This window comes from Camelus bactrianus, chromosome 9 (genome assembly GCF_048773025.1).
Source record: "Camelus bactrianus isolate YW-2024 breed Bactrian camel chromosome 9, ASM4877302v1, whole genome shotgun sequence".
Classification (NCBI taxonomy): domain Eukaryota; kingdom Metazoa; phylum Chordata; class Mammalia; order Artiodactyla; family Camelidae; genus Camelus; species Camelus bactrianus.
Genome location: NC_133547.1, coordinates 55,031,353 through 55,048,745, shown reverse-complemented (window position 1 = coordinate 55,048,745; position 17,393 = coordinate 55,031,353). Strand labels below are relative to the sequence as shown.

Sequence of the window (17,393 nt, the reverse complement as noted above, 5' to 3'; positions counted from 1 at the left end):
AGGTCACTGGGCACCTACTGAAATGAGTTCACAGAAGAAAGAGCACCAGCTTATTCTGCAAGCTCCAGATGCTGAGTCTCCATGGTGACATCACACAGATGGAGCAGGGACACTGCAGAGACCAGCACAAGGATTAGTCATCAATACACATTATTTATTGTGTAAGATTAGCTGTCGATTCCATTTATGCTTTATTTCTGCTGCCTTCCCTTCATGAATACATTTCACGCCAGAATTAATCATTCCTTTCCCCGTGGTCTCCCAGCAGGTTTTTTGTTTCTCACTGTCTTGTGTTGTCACCAGCTGATATAGCTATTCTCGATCTGTTCTCCTCTTTAACGACACCCCCACAACAGTGGACAGTATCCCACATAAGACACACCCCACAGGTAGACCCAGGGTACTGCATTGTGCTCACTGCAAAAACACAGTGTCATCAGGATAATCTTGAATCCACTGATTTTTTCCTTTAAAAAAAATGTTCACAGATCAGCAAGGATTTAGAAGAACTGAACATCATCAACCAACTGGATCTAGTTTACGTTCATAGAACACCAATTACAGCAGAAGCAGCCTTCCCTTCAAGGATTCACAGAATGTTCACTAAGATAACATGTCCTGGGTCATAAAACACACCCTGACAAACACAAAAGAACTGAAATCATAAAAAGTATCTTCCCCAATCATAAAAGAATTAACCTAGGAATTAACAGGAAAATAATAGAATACACAAATATTTGGAAATTCAACAAAACAGATATAAATGATCCGTATGCAAAAGGGTAAATCTCCAGAGATTAGCGCATATTTCAAACTGAATGAAAATAAAAATATAGCATACCTAATAAATTTGTGGGATGCAGCTAAAGCAGTCCTGGCAGGGAAATTTTTAGCATTAAATGTTTACATTAGGAAAAAACTATGAAATCAATAATCCAAGAAATTAAGAAATAAAAATATAAAATAAAGCCAATGCTAAAAAAAAAAACAACAAAAAACCCACAAGTCTGTATCCATCACTGTTTTAGCAACTGTAAAAACTCCCTTTAAAGAGCATCTCCAATAACAGGCTCTCTGTGAAGTGTGAGGAGGTGTTCAACGTTTTCAGAGAGAACATTCCAGCTGAAACATTCCACATGTAGAATATGTAGAGCCCCACTGGGAATGAGGCCGCTTCCCAGGCACCAGGAGGATGAAAGGTGGATGAAAAGGGCATGTTTCCTGCTCTCATATGTTTTTGCCATAACATGAGACCAGAAGTTACAACCTAAAGCAGAAGTTTAAAATCTGATGGGAACAAGTAAATCGCTATGCGGGTTGGAATGCTGAGATCAGGGAAGTCCACAGGGATTGAGTTTCTTGACATTTGTTATCTGTACTATATTTTATGAATTTTGCTTTTAATAAAACTATTTGTGTGGGTAAAGCTTATAAATTACCAAGCTACAGTACTATTCCCACCACGAGAGAACGAGGAGAGAAGAGAAGTATCATTAGGCCCATTTAACTTAGAGGACACTGAGACCTAGAAATAGCGACCATTATCAAGCTTTACTAAGAGTTTCAAGGGCCCGGTCAATGAGGCTCGGACAAAGCAGGGATAATTATGGGTCATCGAGGGAGAGCCTCAGGCCATCCCAGGTGCTTGCTTCTCCTTTAAGACATTCCATCTCTGGCCTAGAGATGAAGTCTCTGAGATGAGTGGGCTATTACCTCATATGGGGATGTTTAGTTATGAAGCAATTCCACCTTATCCTCCTGCTCACCTGATAGCATGCAGGAAGCAAGGCCTCATAAATCCATAAAATATAGGATTATTTACTATCTGCAACCCCTAACCAGGGGCTTAAAAAGACAATACATACAGAGTAATGACTGATTATAAGGCTGATAACTTATTTCACCCTTGCAGTAGCATTCAAGGAAGGCTTTGTTATACTCATTATAAAGACAGGAAAACTCAAATGACAGTAACTTAAAAGATGAGCCAGATGGTTTATCCCCAGGGCAGAGCTGGGGATCCCAAGGCTGGTGGTTTGTGCCTGTATCATGTCACAGTTTTACTATAACTGCACGGCTTTCTGTCATCTGGCAGCGACCCAACGGGCTCTAGAGCTGGAATGGAGGGTTTCCTACAGAGCTGGCCCTTAATGGACCACGGTGAGGCCTCAGACCAGAAAGGGTTCAAAGACATGCTGGAGGAATGGCTACTCACTCTTTTGGAACAATTATGTGTCAAAGCAAAAGTTAACGGTCCTTGGTCCCTGTGGGCCTGAAAGAGTTAATGTGCACATACCCCGACCCCCAAGGAGTTTGCGCAGTGGGGAAATCTTCTCCAACAGGAAATACCTGAAATTCATGATGCAAATTTGAAGGAGATGATAATTGTTGTTTGTTAAGGTATGTTATGAGGGCTACTAGCTTTCATTTTACTTGATAGGTCTTGATATGAATGTTGGAATCACCAGCTGTAAGCAATAGGGAAAGATCAGATGGTCTTCCAGAAGAAACCGTGCCAGGCTGGGGCTAATTTTGTGCTAACAGTCTTTAACAGTCTTGCAGCTATTTACTCTACGGAGAACTCTGGGACTTTTTTTTTTCTTTTGATGTGGACCATTTCATTCTGTGCGCCTTTTTCCAACTCAGTGTATTTTATAATGATATCCATCATGTCTGTTTGTCAGTTTATGGCAGCTTAAAAAATTGCCTCAAGGCCAGTAATGAGAAGAAATCTTTCCCACTTCCTCTAGATTGTTTTATGTGCTTCACAGTTTTCTGCACCAAATAATAAAAAATAACGTTGCTTTCGAAACTGTCCTTTATCTTGCCTCTCTTTGTCTTCTTTTAATCCTTTATGTTTTATTTCCCTTTGCTTTACTATGCTTATTCTACTGTGATTTTGTTCACAATTAACAAGATATAAAAGATAAGACTATATCTTCAAAATGGAAAGTTTCCTGAAGGACTTATTTCAGCTAACCTTTAATCCAACATAAAGGAAACTATCCAGAGTTTTTTTATATCCTCCCCTTCCCTCTGACCCTTGCCCCAGCTCTCTCTCCCACCCATGTGTGTATGTGTGTGTGTGTGTGTGTACGCACACATCCTTGACAAGACAGTCCACACTTTAAGATCTATTCTTTGAAATGGAGCAATCAATACACGCTAGGGATGAGGGCGGACACTTTAGCTGAGTTCTCAAGAAACTGCCAGCTAACTTTAATATGGAAAGAAATGTACAATCTTCTCAGTTCAATTATATTAGCACCTGGAATTGCCAATGAGTCTTGGAAAGGTCAGTTTCTAGTGTTGTTAGAAATATATTGGTGATGATCAGGTGATGATCAAGTTGATGATCAATGTGAGATTCTTCCAGGATGACATGTCTTGTACTCTAATTTTTTTTTATCCCAAATCCTTCCTATCTCAAACATCAAGTTGTGCAGTAATTCCATGCTTAGATTACTATTTAGCAGTGCTTGGCATTTCCAAAATATTATTTATACTGCCATTCTATCATACACACACAAAAAGCTTTAAGCTACCTTCTGGAGTTAGGAGGCAGGTAACAAATCATTTCAAGACAAATATTTTCTAAAATGTACCTAGATCTTTTCTTTTCGGAGAATTGTCTGCATTAATGTGCTTCATTAGCTATTGATTCTTGATTATCCACAACTTACCAGGTAATATCTAGGAAATCAGTCTTTCATAAGTAAAAATGGTGAATAGGCAAACTTTATGTTTATTTGCTTTTGACCTCAATGCACATTTGCTTGAAGGAATGAATGAATAGTAGACGGATGGTCAAATGAACAAACAGGCAGATGGACAGACAGATGAACAGGTTTGACTGTTCTTCTGGAGAAAAGAAAAAATATATATATATATATTTCTGCCTTAGTTCAGTCTGAAGAACAGATTATCATAGCCTGGGTGGCTTAAACAAAAAGAAATTATTTCTCACAATTCTAGAGGATGGAAGTCCAAGATCAGGATGGTGGTAGATCCAGTGTCTGCTGAGACCCTGAGTCCTGGATGGCAGATGGCCATCTTCTTATTGTGTCCTCAAGTGGTGGAAAGAGAACCAACCAGCTCTCTGGCCTCTTCTTACAAGGGACTAATTCTTTCATGAGGATGCCACCCTCATGACCTGATCACCTCCCAAAGGTTCTAACTCCAAATACCATCACACTGGAATTAGGGTTTCAATATATGAATTTTAGGGGAACACAAAAGGACCACTGCTAAACATAATATAATATAATAATATTAATATTTTTACCCTCAGCTCTTAAACGTTTTGTGAAACTGAGGCTGCTTCCCATCCACTTATTTTAATTTAGTCTTTCTTTGCCGTCTCTCCTTTTCTTCTGTTTTTTTTTATCTCTATTACCCACACATCCACAAAAATCACTATTCATCTCTTTCATCCCATTCAGTAAAAAGGAAATGTGCTTATCAAAGGAAAACTCGTGTGTGTGTGTGTGTGTGTGTGTGTGTGTGTGTGTGTGTGTGTGTGTGTGGGTGGGTCAGTAGAGTGTATTAAAAGGACGTATTTAATGAGAAGCTATGACAGTTGGGTGTGGGATTCCCTTGAGGACATCAGTCCCTGGTATCTGGAAACAGGGTCAACAAGCCAGGAGCAGGCACACACTGCCCACAGCAGCAGGACACAGCAAGCCCCTCTTCTGGATGCTTTTGCTTCCATTGGGAAAAGGGGGATCCGAGGCAGTGGCAGACTTTACAAGACCAGATACCCATGAGGAATTACCATGCTTTGCCTGCAATTTCCTCTGGGAAGCAGGCCTTTTGGGGGTGGCAGTCATTATATTTGGGTGACCAGCCCCTTCACCCCTCCCTGCCCTACCATCACACTACACCTGTCTTTCTTGTCACACAAACACCTCTGCTGAGCACTTCCTGATGGGTCCACGAAGGACCAGGAGGTGTTAATGGAGGAAATGTCTCCATAGTGGGAATGTTGGGGCCACAGGATTTCAAAAGGTGAAGCAAGTTACTGCTCTGAACTTCCAGAGTCTTTATGCCCTGAGGCTCCAAAAGTGGGTCTTTGAGCTCTTCTCACACTTACTGAAACAAAGAATTCTTCATTTGTGTATTAAGTCATGGGGTCAGAGTAGCAGCAATATGCTCTTGTGAAACCAGTTTAAGGTGTTAACTGAAAAAGGTATTTCTATTTTAGGTTGTCTCCAGATAATAGCAGCAATGCCACTTTGGGATGATAACAATAACAACATAATAATAAATAAAACTATCACTGAGAATCGATTATATACCAGACGTTGTTTGCTACAAACTGAATGTTTGTGTCCCCCGCTCCACTTCACATGTGAAATCCTAACCCCCAGCGTGATGGTCCTTGGAGGCGGGGTCCTCGGGAGGTGACTGCGGCTGGATTAGGTCATGAGGGTGGGCCCTCATGATGGGATTCTTGCCCTTCTAAAAGAGCAATATCTCTCTGTCTCTCTCTCTTGGTTTAATCCAGCCAGCCTATAGGAATTTGTTATAGCAGCCCGAACTGACTAAGACACTGTTTAAAGCAGTTGCATTCTCACAACAAAATAGGTAAGGAAACTGAGGCACAAGTGACATAATTTACTCACGCAAAGTCACAGAGCTGTTAGGTACCAGAGCCAGGAAGGACACAAAGGCTGGCATGTTTTTCAGCCATGTTGGGAAGGAGCAGCCGATGGGGCCTGTGGTTGGGTTCAGATACAGAGATGGAGAAGCAAAGGCAGGAGGTTTCCGGAGAATGCTTTTGGAAAAACACGTGGAAGGGAGCCTGGGAAGCAGGATGAGGAAGAGGGGCAAACTGAACAGCGAGGCAGTCGCAGCCGAGGCCTCAGCCTGGGACGGGCAGCACCAGAGCCAGAAGGGTCCTCTGAAGATGGACCGCTCCACAGACCCAGCACTGGATACAGGCTGTCCCCAGGAGTGGGGGATACACTCTTGCGTAGTGCAGCACCCTTTAGTTGAGGGCACGGCTGACAGCCATCAGCCACCACTCCCAGCAGGTGGGAGAAACGAACCTTCTGCTGGTGAGGGAGCCATCCTGGTGGTACACCTCGGCATCACCCGGATGTGGGGCCGCATGCTGGGAAAACTTACCAAATCAAAGAGATTAAGGATTGGTGCTTCTGGGGACATCCTGAAAGATCTCCTATCTATAGGAAGACATGGGCTTAACCAGGCAGGAAGAGTGAGGAGGCTGAGTAGGAGAGGAGATGTCATATGCAAATACTGCGTGAGGTGATGAGAATTTAAACCGAGGAACTGAAAGAGCCCACGTGACTGAAGCAGGCGCAAAGTGGGTATCTGGCGTGGAACGGGACCAGACAGTGCAGGCTCTCAGGCTAACAGGAGAGAAAGCACAGAAGCATACACTGAAGGAAGTCTGAACTGTCTGTGTGTGAGCTCCCATCCGATTTTCTTTGAGAAGAAAAGTGGCGGTGAGGTGGATCCCATGAATGCTTATTTGACTCAACTCGATTGGACCAGAATGGGAAAATGACCCAAGTGAAATAAAAAGAATACATGAGAACACGAAACATGAGGAGAAGCACCCAGAAAAGAACCAAATGAATTGGACCCGGAAAGATACAAGAAAAGAATGATCAACTCTGAACAAGTTTTCATATCCCTGCTCAGAGATTCTTGGCAGCACATCTGACAAGCCAGAGGCCTGCCGTCTGAGCTCACACCGACAATGAGGCCAAAATCTCAGATCATCTCCTCCAACTGTTGCAACTCCTGCTAAAAAAGTAAATCAGCATTTCTCAGAGTAGCTAGTTTTGAAATACATGGGATAAATTGTTCTCTAGGGTCTGTTTAAGAATTTAGAAACAATATAAGGCAATTTAAAAAGCAATAAGCTATTTTACTCAGCAGTCTGGCCATCTGAAAATGCATCCTGCTCCAGCTTTCAACTCTGTCTCCTGCATCTTTGATTTTCATCATCAAGATGATTCTGATGCTTCTCTCCAAATGAATATGTTACTGGAAGTGTTCGTAGTAGGAAAGAACAAATCGGAAAACACATATAAGCTCCTCTGTAGACTTCCTGGTGGCTGATTAGTTTAATTTGCACAATTAAAAAACCACTTACCTGGACCCAAGAACCTAACACAAGAAAACATGCAATGGGCTTAGGCTCTTAGTAAGAATAAAATTTTAAAATGTACCAATACTAGTAATCCAAGTATAACTGTTGGCGTTAAAAAATTAATTTGCTATTTCACTTGGTATTAATTTCATTTTATGACTATAAACATGTTATTTCTCAGTAATTACACTCTCCATTTCCAATTAAATATTGATTCATAATTTTGGATTATTTGTTATACAGTTGTAAATTCTGAGAAGTTAAAACTAACTATTATTTTCAGAGTTCTATAGAAATTTTGAAAAATTTTAAAGACCCTTGGACATCTGTTTTTAATCCACAGTGAGCCAATGCAACATTTAAATAAAATATCTAAGATGCATTCATTAAATGCCGTGCTGTAAATATTTCAGTTCAAAGAAAAAATTGTAGATTATAATGTTAAACCAAAACAATCAGGATAAACTAATGGACTGAACACACAGAAAGACTTGGATCTTTCCCCAAATTCCATTAAATGAGGGTAAAGATACAGTGAGACACTGAAACATCAGAACAAAGGAGAAAGAAAAACCATATTTTGGAAGCTGAGAAATAGAACAAGAGTTCATTAACTGAGCTGACCTGAGAAAGCTGAATCTGAAGGCAGCGCTGGGGAAAATGGAGAGAAAGTGTACATCCAGAGTCCTCAACCTTCCAGGACAGGAGCGTGAATGGATGAGGCTGAGGGTGGGAATGTGGTCTGAAACCCTGCTGAGGAAAGAGACAGATGCCTAGATCCTCACCATACACTCACAAAAAGACACACACTTTACATTCTCTGAGAAGAATGAGAGGGTATATACTGGAAGAGTAAAACTTAAAATCAAAACTATCATTCTCTTAAAATAAATCTTAAAATAAATTCTCTTAAAATGGGAGGGGGCAATAATAGATGATAAGGCACATGTTAAAAAAAAAAAAGACTTGCTTTAAAAAAAACAAAACTATCATTCTCCTGAGTGAGACAAGAGAAAACAATGCAACCAGGCAACAAGGATGGTGTGGAAAAGTAAGCACACGTGGAAGCCTCCCTCCCTCTGCAAAAAAAAAAAAAAAAAAAAACGCTTACGCAAATTAAAAATGATAGTAGACATGGAAATCTCAATTGAAAATTTGGAAATTTAGTTGAGGCTGTCTTTCAGAACCTAGAATAACTCAACAGGAAAATACTGAGAAAAATAATTAGAAAATTAGAGTTTAGGAGGTCTAACATGTACTGGATGCCAGAAAAAGAGAAAAAGTGAAAGAAAAACCAGAGATCAAGTACTTGTTCACATGTAAACACACAAACACTTCCTAGACCTGGAAGACAGGTGCCACCAGATTAAAAGTGCATGAGAACAGAGACTCAGGCCAAGGCATGTTATTGCAAAATTTCAGAACACTGAGGCAGAGGGGAATAAAAGGAAGAATCTACAGGTTCTGAGAAAGGAAAAACAAACAAAACCGAAGGTGCACACCCCTACAAAGAGAAATCACTGGTCACACAGAAAACTTCAAGAATTTAAACGGATTCCAACTTGTCAATAACAACACTGGAAGTTAAAAGCAACAAAACAATGTGTTCAAAATTATCAATGAAAATAATTTCCAACTTATTTTCATGTACAGCTTACTACCAGTTAATTTTAAAAGTAGACTAAAGATCATTTTCAGTCTACATCGTCTCAAAAATTTTACTTTCACACCCCTCTTTCAGAAGTCTGTTAAAACTACTCTAGAGTCCCAGGATAACCTCCTTGCCCTGGCTTACGCACAATTTTCCTGGTTTTAGCACTGCAAGTCCTGCATCTCTGAAAATCCCTCAGTCCCAGACAAATCAGGACAGTTGATCATCCTACTTTAGACTTATGAAGAAAGAGATTAAAAGCAATTTTCAACAGATCAAATTTATCATTTAGTAACTTAAATGCCCACCCCAGAAGTCCACAGTTTTTAAAAGAAAAAAAAATGCAATGAAAAACAAAATGTCACAATGTCCTTACAGCCACTAACAAATAACAGACATAAAAATAGCAGGAAAATGTAATTCATACCAGAAGGGAGAAAATGAGTCAACAGAAAGAGATGAGAAATGTCCAAAATGAGACAATCAGTTGATGAGGACATTAAAACATCTTTTGTAAGCACATTCAGTAGGACTGGGGATTTAAAGAAAAACAAAAAAATAAGGGGAAAAGAAAGATAAGAAATAAACACAAACCAAGTGGGAATTTTAGAGATGAAAAATGCAAGATCTGAAAATGGATGTAGCACTCAATGGATTTTACATAACATCAGACACTTCAGAAAGAAAGGATCAGTGAACTTGAAGCTATAGAGACAGAAGCTACTCAGAGCCTTAAATTCTCGCAGCTTCCTCTGGTGCTTTTGGGAAACCGAAACTATCACATAAAAAGTCAAGACGTTCTGCTGGGGAGACCACATGGAAAAACCACCTAGAGGGAAAGCTTACATACTACATCAGCCTGGCCAGAGACTGAGCTATCCCAGCATCTGCGTCAGTCTTCCAGATGGAGCCAGCCTCAGCTGCCACGTGACCACAGCTACGTGGGAAATCCCCAGAACGACAGAAGAACTGCCCAGGGGAGCCCAGTCAAACAACACAACTGTGAGAGATAACAGACTCGATACTGTTTTAAGCCATTTAGGAAAAACAGAAGAAACGAACAGGTGAACAGGAATTTTCTGACTCTTCGGAGACATCTGGATGGTAGACCACAGGCAGCCACAGCATGTAACTACGTGTCATTGAAACGTCTGACTAATAACTCCATCCTATCACCTCCACCTTCCCTCTGAAAAACACTTCCCAGCTCTTTTATAACCGAAAGAACTTCCAATGTTTCCACCAGCACTATTTTAATCAGTACGTCCAGAAACAAAGTGTGTTTGATAGCTTGGCATGGGGGTGGGGTGAAGGTGGGGTTCTATTTGCATTACCCAGATGTTGGAAAAAGACAGGGCGAGGAAGTCACCCTCTCGTGGTCTAAGAGGAAAAGAACACTGTTTCAGGGTTGGGAAGTAAGAAAAGTAGACCTCAAGGCTGGGTACATCATGGAGCCAAGACGTGTGCCCAGAAAATAAGACTGCAGCTAGGTGAGCTGGGGTGTGGAACGGTCAGTCCTCATATATAGGACAGAAACCTGCAATATAACATCTCTATAGTTCAGTTACATTTTGAGTTAAATTGGCTTCTGGAGGCCCAACCACCATTTTTAGCATCTGCTTCCATAGGAAAATGCGTTTCACATTAAAGCAGCCTATTAATGATCTGACACTTTGAAAGCTCCCATTTGTAACATCACAAAGCCCAGTCATTCATCAGCCAAATTGCAAGAGCTCACTCCTACAGATAACCAGTTTTTCATAAATCAGGGTTAAATCACACTGGTAAGGAGGGCTCGTAACTCTTCAGCATCCCTCTCCCGGTTTAGCGCCTTCCTCCTGTTGCCGCTGTTCTAATGTATTGTACTGCTCTTCTCACTCGCGGCTTATCTCGCTGTATAGGTTCTAAGCACAGCGACAGCCAACGACCGTCACTCACACTCCTCCCAGCACTTTTAGGACAGGGCTGGCACCTCACAAGCTTTCCCCACACGTAAGAGTTTAGTCTCCGTCTGGATTCATTTCACCAGTTCATATTATACGATAGCGCAAAACCAGAGTTCCTTGTGGTTCTCCCTCAAAGTACTCAGGCACTTACACCACATGCCTAAGTTAGCTCGCTTCTGAGTGGACCAACGTGCACTGTGGTCTCATTAAGATAAAGAAGCCGGGGTTGCCTCATCTCCAGAACTTATCCCTGCAATAAACCAGGGTACCTGGAACTACACTGCAGAGAACAGACCAGAGCCCCTCATGACCCAGAAAGATACTAAAGCCAAATAAACCATAGCAGATAGCAATGGTATCTTTGGAGACTCCAGGAATTCGCTGGTACAATCTAGATGTCTGAAGAGAGAGGTAGATAAGAATTACTATCATCTTCTAGGGCAGACAATGGGCGTATCCTGGGTTTCAAGAACCTAGACAGGTTTATGGGAAGAGTACCAACTATGCAAAGAGAGTCTGAGAGTCACGTGTTATGACTGGGGACAGAAAAGCCTTCGAGAACCAGACACTGGGGAAGCCAGTGAGGACTTGGGGCACTGTAAGTGAGACTCGCTCTGGGCAGAATTACTTGTTTCAGAAGTTCTGCAGGGACATTGTGAGAGAACAGACAGCCCCATAAATTCCCACTTCATCCATTGTTATATCTTTGATTTTCTGGGCCCTCAAGTTGCCCACATCTGTGTTTTGCTCACTGCTTCATCTGCTCTCAATCCTGTTTATGCCTTATTTTACCCACTAAACATTTAGTACCAGTTTTTACTTCATACTATTCACAGCTGCCAGCTACTGACTGAATATCATACTGCAAACAAGGGAAAGGAGAATGATCTAGCAGGGACGTTACAGGTTGACGATGCCGAGAACAGCGGAAGACGAAGGGCCTGGCAATCACAAAGTTTGAGAAATCCATCAGATGGCCTCTGCAGAGATCTACAGATTTACAGCCTTCTGGTTATTTTAAAAGAATACACCACACATTTAAAAATAAAAATGCATGCTTTATAGCGTGAACCTTCCACTGATTCAAAAGTTCAACACCAGGCTAGGACAGAGTTGCATGCCACCAATTAAGAGTAAGAGGAGCAATAACTCTGTCACTTATCGCTTGGAGTGGTGGTGCAATGATCTGGTATCTCCTCACTGGGTAGGGGAAGGGCAGGTTATGGCACAGGACACTCTCTGAATAGAGTTTATAAAACTCATAAAGACACAGGGTTACAATGGTGAAGCATCAGCATGATTATCTGTCTGAGATGGGAGCTTCTGTGGAGATTTAGGGATATCCTACACACATCTACAAGAGGTGCCGAGAATGTAACTTAAAGCCCAAGTCTTAAGTATTATGAAAAAAGTCATTACTTGAAGTTGAATTGTGATAAGTTATCATATTTGGAGTATACATACTTTTTCACTCAGAGATGATTCTGTATGAGAGAAGCTGACCCACAGAAATCCACTGCAAAAAATGATGACGGTCCTTTCCAAAATGTTTTCATTAACTACTCTTTGCTCATCCTTCATCACATCCCTTGTTCTCTCATCCCAACCACATATGAATTTCCTGAGATATTGAGGTTCAGTTCATGAGGAATGTCTCCAAGTCACTTGGCAAGAAAGGGGCCTGGAAGGGGAGATAAGATCATTACAAATCACCTGGGTAACACAGGATCAGTGCTACAACTAAAGTCCCTAATTCCACTGGAATCCAGACTAGAAAGGGAAGAATTTCTGCTGCTGGAGCAGGGAGGGTTCTGGGCACTTTCTCTAGACTGGGACCAACTGGAGGAGTATCAATAGGTAGACTTTAGCAACAAAAATTATTAATTTTTGAATGACTTTACCAATGGTTGAAGAAACTACAAACAATCTACTAGGGAAAGAGAAAATCACTAGGAAGCACTAACATTATCTTCAGTATTTGAAGGACGCTAGGTTGAGGAGCATGAACATTTGCTTTGAGGTCTGCCAGAGAAAAACCATCATGTGCCGAGAGAAGAATTCAGGGGGGCAGACTTGAGCTCCACAAAATTTAACAATTTAGGATTGAAGTAAATTTTGTTAAAAAGTCTATCCTTTCTTTCAAAAACCTATATGGAGCAAAGAGACCAAAGAAAAAGCATATTCTTCACATAAACAGCCACCTCACCTAAACAATTCCTGGAAAACATAAAATGTGAAATATATTTTTGTAAACATGTTCACTGCAAATGTCAAAAGACAAATATTCCACTAAAATATAGAAGTTCACTCTCTGGTGGCTGTTTTCCCCCAGTAAGTAACTAAGTCTCACAGAAGAGAAACACGGTCAAAAGTTATTTGGATGAGCATTGATCAATTATGAAATCCCACAACACAAGAAGAAGAAGAAAACTGAATTCAGATGAGTAACAAATAGGTCATCAACCACTTTGATGACAAATTCAGAATAAATACATTTAGGCAATACGAAAGAGCCCAAAGAAAGAACCTGACACATTTTGATGTCCCTGCTGGCACACGTACACTCTTCAGAACTCCGTGAAGACCTATTTCTCCATAACCAGGTTAAGTATCATCGACAGGCATATTTCATAAGTATGGGAAAGGCATTGAGATTTACAAAAACACAGTGGATCTTATTCCTTATGTCACAGTGGAGCTGTGATATATTCCAAGGGCAGACACTCACTCTAATCATTTGAAACAAAGGACAGACTCATTCATCCAACTAATCAATATGAATTCCCTGGTCCAGAAAAGAAGTATAAATCAGTGGCTGCTGCATGGTCAGTTTTCTCATCTACCCCTCCTCCAAGCCAAAGGAAGGGGAAACTGGAACATGTGTCAGTGGGCAAATGACTCGGGCTTTTATATCGACAGACACAGCCACCGGGCTGCAAATTCTCAGTGGCAGCTGGGCTCAGATCAATGGGGTGAAGGTAAGTGAGGGGAGTTTGTGGGGCCTGGGGATTTATCACTTTCCACCTAATCACAGTTTGTATATTGCAGAAGATGTTGTTGTTTGTTAGGGAACAACAATAAAAAAAAAATGCCAACTCTGCACCTGCACACCCAGCAAGATGTACACTCACTTAAACGAAGATTTGGCTTGTATCTGGTTCTAACTGCTTGAAGTCCACCAATCACTCTATTTTTGATGAATGCCAAATAGGTATCTGATACAGTACTGTTTCTGCCTTCATCCCCATTGTGACTGCTTCCCAGCCTTCATGAGCAAACGACTTCACAGCTTTGTAAGGTGACTTTCCCTGGTGAGGGGCGTGTGTGGCTGGACCTGCCTCCCTCCTGCTTTGTTCCTGTGTACTCACATAATCATGCATCCTTATCGGCCTGCTTCCGCCTCTGTCACAGCCCTGACCCACGGAATATATCTGAGGATGTAATCTTTCCTTTTCCGGCTCACTAGGCCACAAAGTCTGTAAACACAGGGACAGATTTCTCTCACCTTTGTGCTGAACCCTGAAGTTGCCCAGATCCCCCTGCTGAGAGTGCCGTCAGCCTTTAGCGGCTGCCTCGACAGAGCTGCCACTAAGGCCATGGCCTTGCTGGGGTGGCCTACAGCTGACGGCCAAGAGATGCAGGGGGTTAAAGTCCTGGGTCTCTGTGCACACCTTGGGACAACTCCGAATGGCCACTGTAGCCAACAGTCCCCATAGCTTCAGGCAAGAGAGCTGCTGGGCCTGGACTGCAGCTCAAATTCTCCTCCTCTCCCCCTCCCTCCCTTCGACAAGTGCCAACCCCAAGGTCACTCCTGACTACTAACACACTCAGAGTCTCCTTCCCAAAGAGCTCAACCTAAGTCACTTCCTGCATTTTCTCATCCCTTCTCTTGCCACTGGATCTTTCATAAACTAAAAGTCTTCAATGGCAAACCAACCAAAGAACATCTACCCTTCTAAAGACTAACTCTACCCACCACTTTTTCAGTACAAACTGGAACACTTGGGGGAGGGATCAGTTCGCTATGGAAAAATTAAATGATCCTCCAGGATCTCATGGGAAGAGAGCATTATTGCATGCGGGGGCAGCTCTACCTACAAGAAATAATTGCAGGTGAATACAAGGCAGTCCCCCACCCCAGATGATAAATTTTACTGAGAGTCAAGTTCACCCTGTGCCAAACATCAATGTTTTCATCTCTCAACTTCACAATATTGCAAAGAAAGGTCAAGTCCAAAAAAATAAACCCTAGGAAAAGCATATGTGACAAGTGCCTCCTAACAGAGGCTAGTTATTCCACCTGCAATGGAGGTTTAATCAGTAGAACAGAACATACTGTAGATTTAATACCCACAGATAGACTTATTTGCCAACAGTAAAAGATGAGAGAGTGAGTAAGTTGTAGCAATAATAAGGGACAGCACAAGGAGAGCATCTTCCCTAAGTCCTGCATAGCCTAAGAGCATATTCCAAATCTGAGCCTCATGGTGAAGTCCACAGGCTGTAATTCCTTGTGATGGACGATACTCATTGTTAATCATTCCTAATTCCATTAGAATCACCCAGAGAGTTTAAAAAATACTGTCGCCAGGTTCCACTCCCAAAGATTGATTTAAGTGGCCTCGGTAGCAGACCAGGAATCAGGATTTTTAAAAGCAGGCTCTAGTTCATTCCAATGGAGAACTAAGGTTTGAAAACTGTCATTCAACGGGTCCTTAAGATGTAGCTGCTCGTCCTTCCCCTCGAGTCTCACCCACTCAGTCACCCCGGGCTGATGCCCTTCCTTGCTTGGTCATTCCCTCACAATGACTTCCCTAAGCTCGGGGAGCGGCCGCACAGTGGCTCCCAGCTGCGAAGCTCGCTGCTCTGCCTTCTCTGGGTCCAGTGCTGTCACCCCTGAGCCAGTGTTCTACAGCCCTGAGGCCGGCTCCTGCTGTCAGTCCTCCCTCCCGGGAAAATCACATTCTACCAAATTCCACTGTCCTCAAGACCCCGGTTACTGTGCAAAACCCCACATGAATCATCAGCATCGTCTCCAGGCCCTGGTATACAGTATCCCACGGAGACTTTGTTTCAAAAGTCTTTGTGTCCATGAGCCAAGCTGCTATTCAAATATTCAGGACAAATCCCATGACATTTCCAAATCCCCCTCATTATCCTCCAAACCTACTTGAGAGCCCAGCCTAAATTTCACTGTAAATTTCTTCTCCATTTTGATGAATCCCCTGCTAACTCCTGTCTTCTCAATCTCTCATTTCTCTGTATTCTTCCCATATATTTTATGGCCACATATATCCCCTATTTTCCAGTCTCAAGAGTTAATCCTATAAACTTCTATGAGTTTATCCTACAAAAATGCACATAGGATGTTTTGCACAATGCATCATATTCAAGGATGCTCACATGCAATGCTATTGGCACTAGCAAATAATTAGCAAACACCTTAAGTGTCTCTCAGTAAAGCAATGGTTAATAAATCCATGGTATCCCCATCCCAGAAGTAATTCATAACACTAGAAATAAGGAGCTGTATCAGTGCCTACATGGTAAAGTCTCAGATATTTCTTCAAAAAAGAAAGTTGCAGAACAATATGTATACTATACCCTATCATGTAAAAAATGTACAAAATTAGTTATCTATATAGAAGCAGTAACATACAAATATATAAACACACACGTAAACGTAGAAACACACACAAACGCACAGAAAAGACGCAGGAAGACCCCTGCAAGCTACTTCCTGTAGAACTGAGAATGCCACGGGAGGAAGGACGACTTACACTTTAGTCGTTTCTACTCTTCCCACACTCTTCACATACAGTTACAAATTGTTTTGGAGTTGTTTTTAAATTAAATGAGAAAATGACCCACCAGATAGGTCATCAGGTCAATGGTAAGCCCGCCAAGATCTTCAGCACCATGGTGGGCGTGAGGGTCAGCAGACAAGAGGTGATGGGGAGATCATCGCCAAACCTCTTGGTTGCACCACTTTATTACAATACATCCACTGTCACACACCCAAAGGGGGATCCTGGTCTTATGGACCCTGAAGCTTATACAGTTTGGGGATCTCTCTTTAAGAAAAAGAACCGAGAATTATTAATATAAAATTTTATTAGACTAAGAAATCACAAATATCAAAAAGATCAGAAAACATCCAGAAAATACTTTATTATTTGTCTGACACACGGTCAATAATAATTTTACAGATGTTAGCATCTGGGTCTGGACATGCCTTTCCTTATTCACTGCTTCTAACGCCCAGAGCCACGGCATGTGGTTTATGGCCACAGACTTTCTGGCCCTGTGCTTTCATGTGATGATGTAAAGTGCGTCAGCCCAGTGCGTGGTAGGAGTATCCCCGAAGATACTCCTACACTGGTGTGAGTAGCAATTATTGAACTGTACATGGAAGTGACCACAAACCGTACAACATACACTATGAATACTAACCAAGTCAACTTCTCTGTGTGTATCAACTTCTCTTTATCTGGATTTCCAAAATGCCTGTGACCTTTCCATCACTCTCTGATAGGAAGTGTGACAGTGAGCGAGACCAGGCTGTGTGTGTGATCAAGAATAATCTCGAGATTAAGTTCATGATGGGGCACAGCATTGGGAATACAGGTAAGAGTGAAGTGGGCAAAACTGATACAGGACATGTTTGCCTCGT

At 41.9% G+C, this 17,393-nt stretch overlaps 1 protein-coding gene across 7 annotated transcripts in view; it reads right to left on the bottom strand.

The window, feature by feature from the left end:
• The window catches only part of LOC105079804 (uncharacterized), a 429,087-nt gene that overhangs the window by 314,931 nt on the left and 96,763 nt on the right, over window positions 1–17,393 (bottom strand). The window contains exon 4 of one of the 7 annotated variants that reach the window (XM_074370391.1): window positions 19–112. The exons of the other annotated variants lie outside the window; for them this stretch is intronic. Coding sequence (XP_074226492.1) covers window positions 51–112 — 62 coding nt within the window. The 3' untranslated portion in view covers window positions 19–50. The remainder of the gene's footprint in view (window positions 1–18; window positions 113–17,393) is intronic. 7 annotated transcript variants of the gene reach the window in all.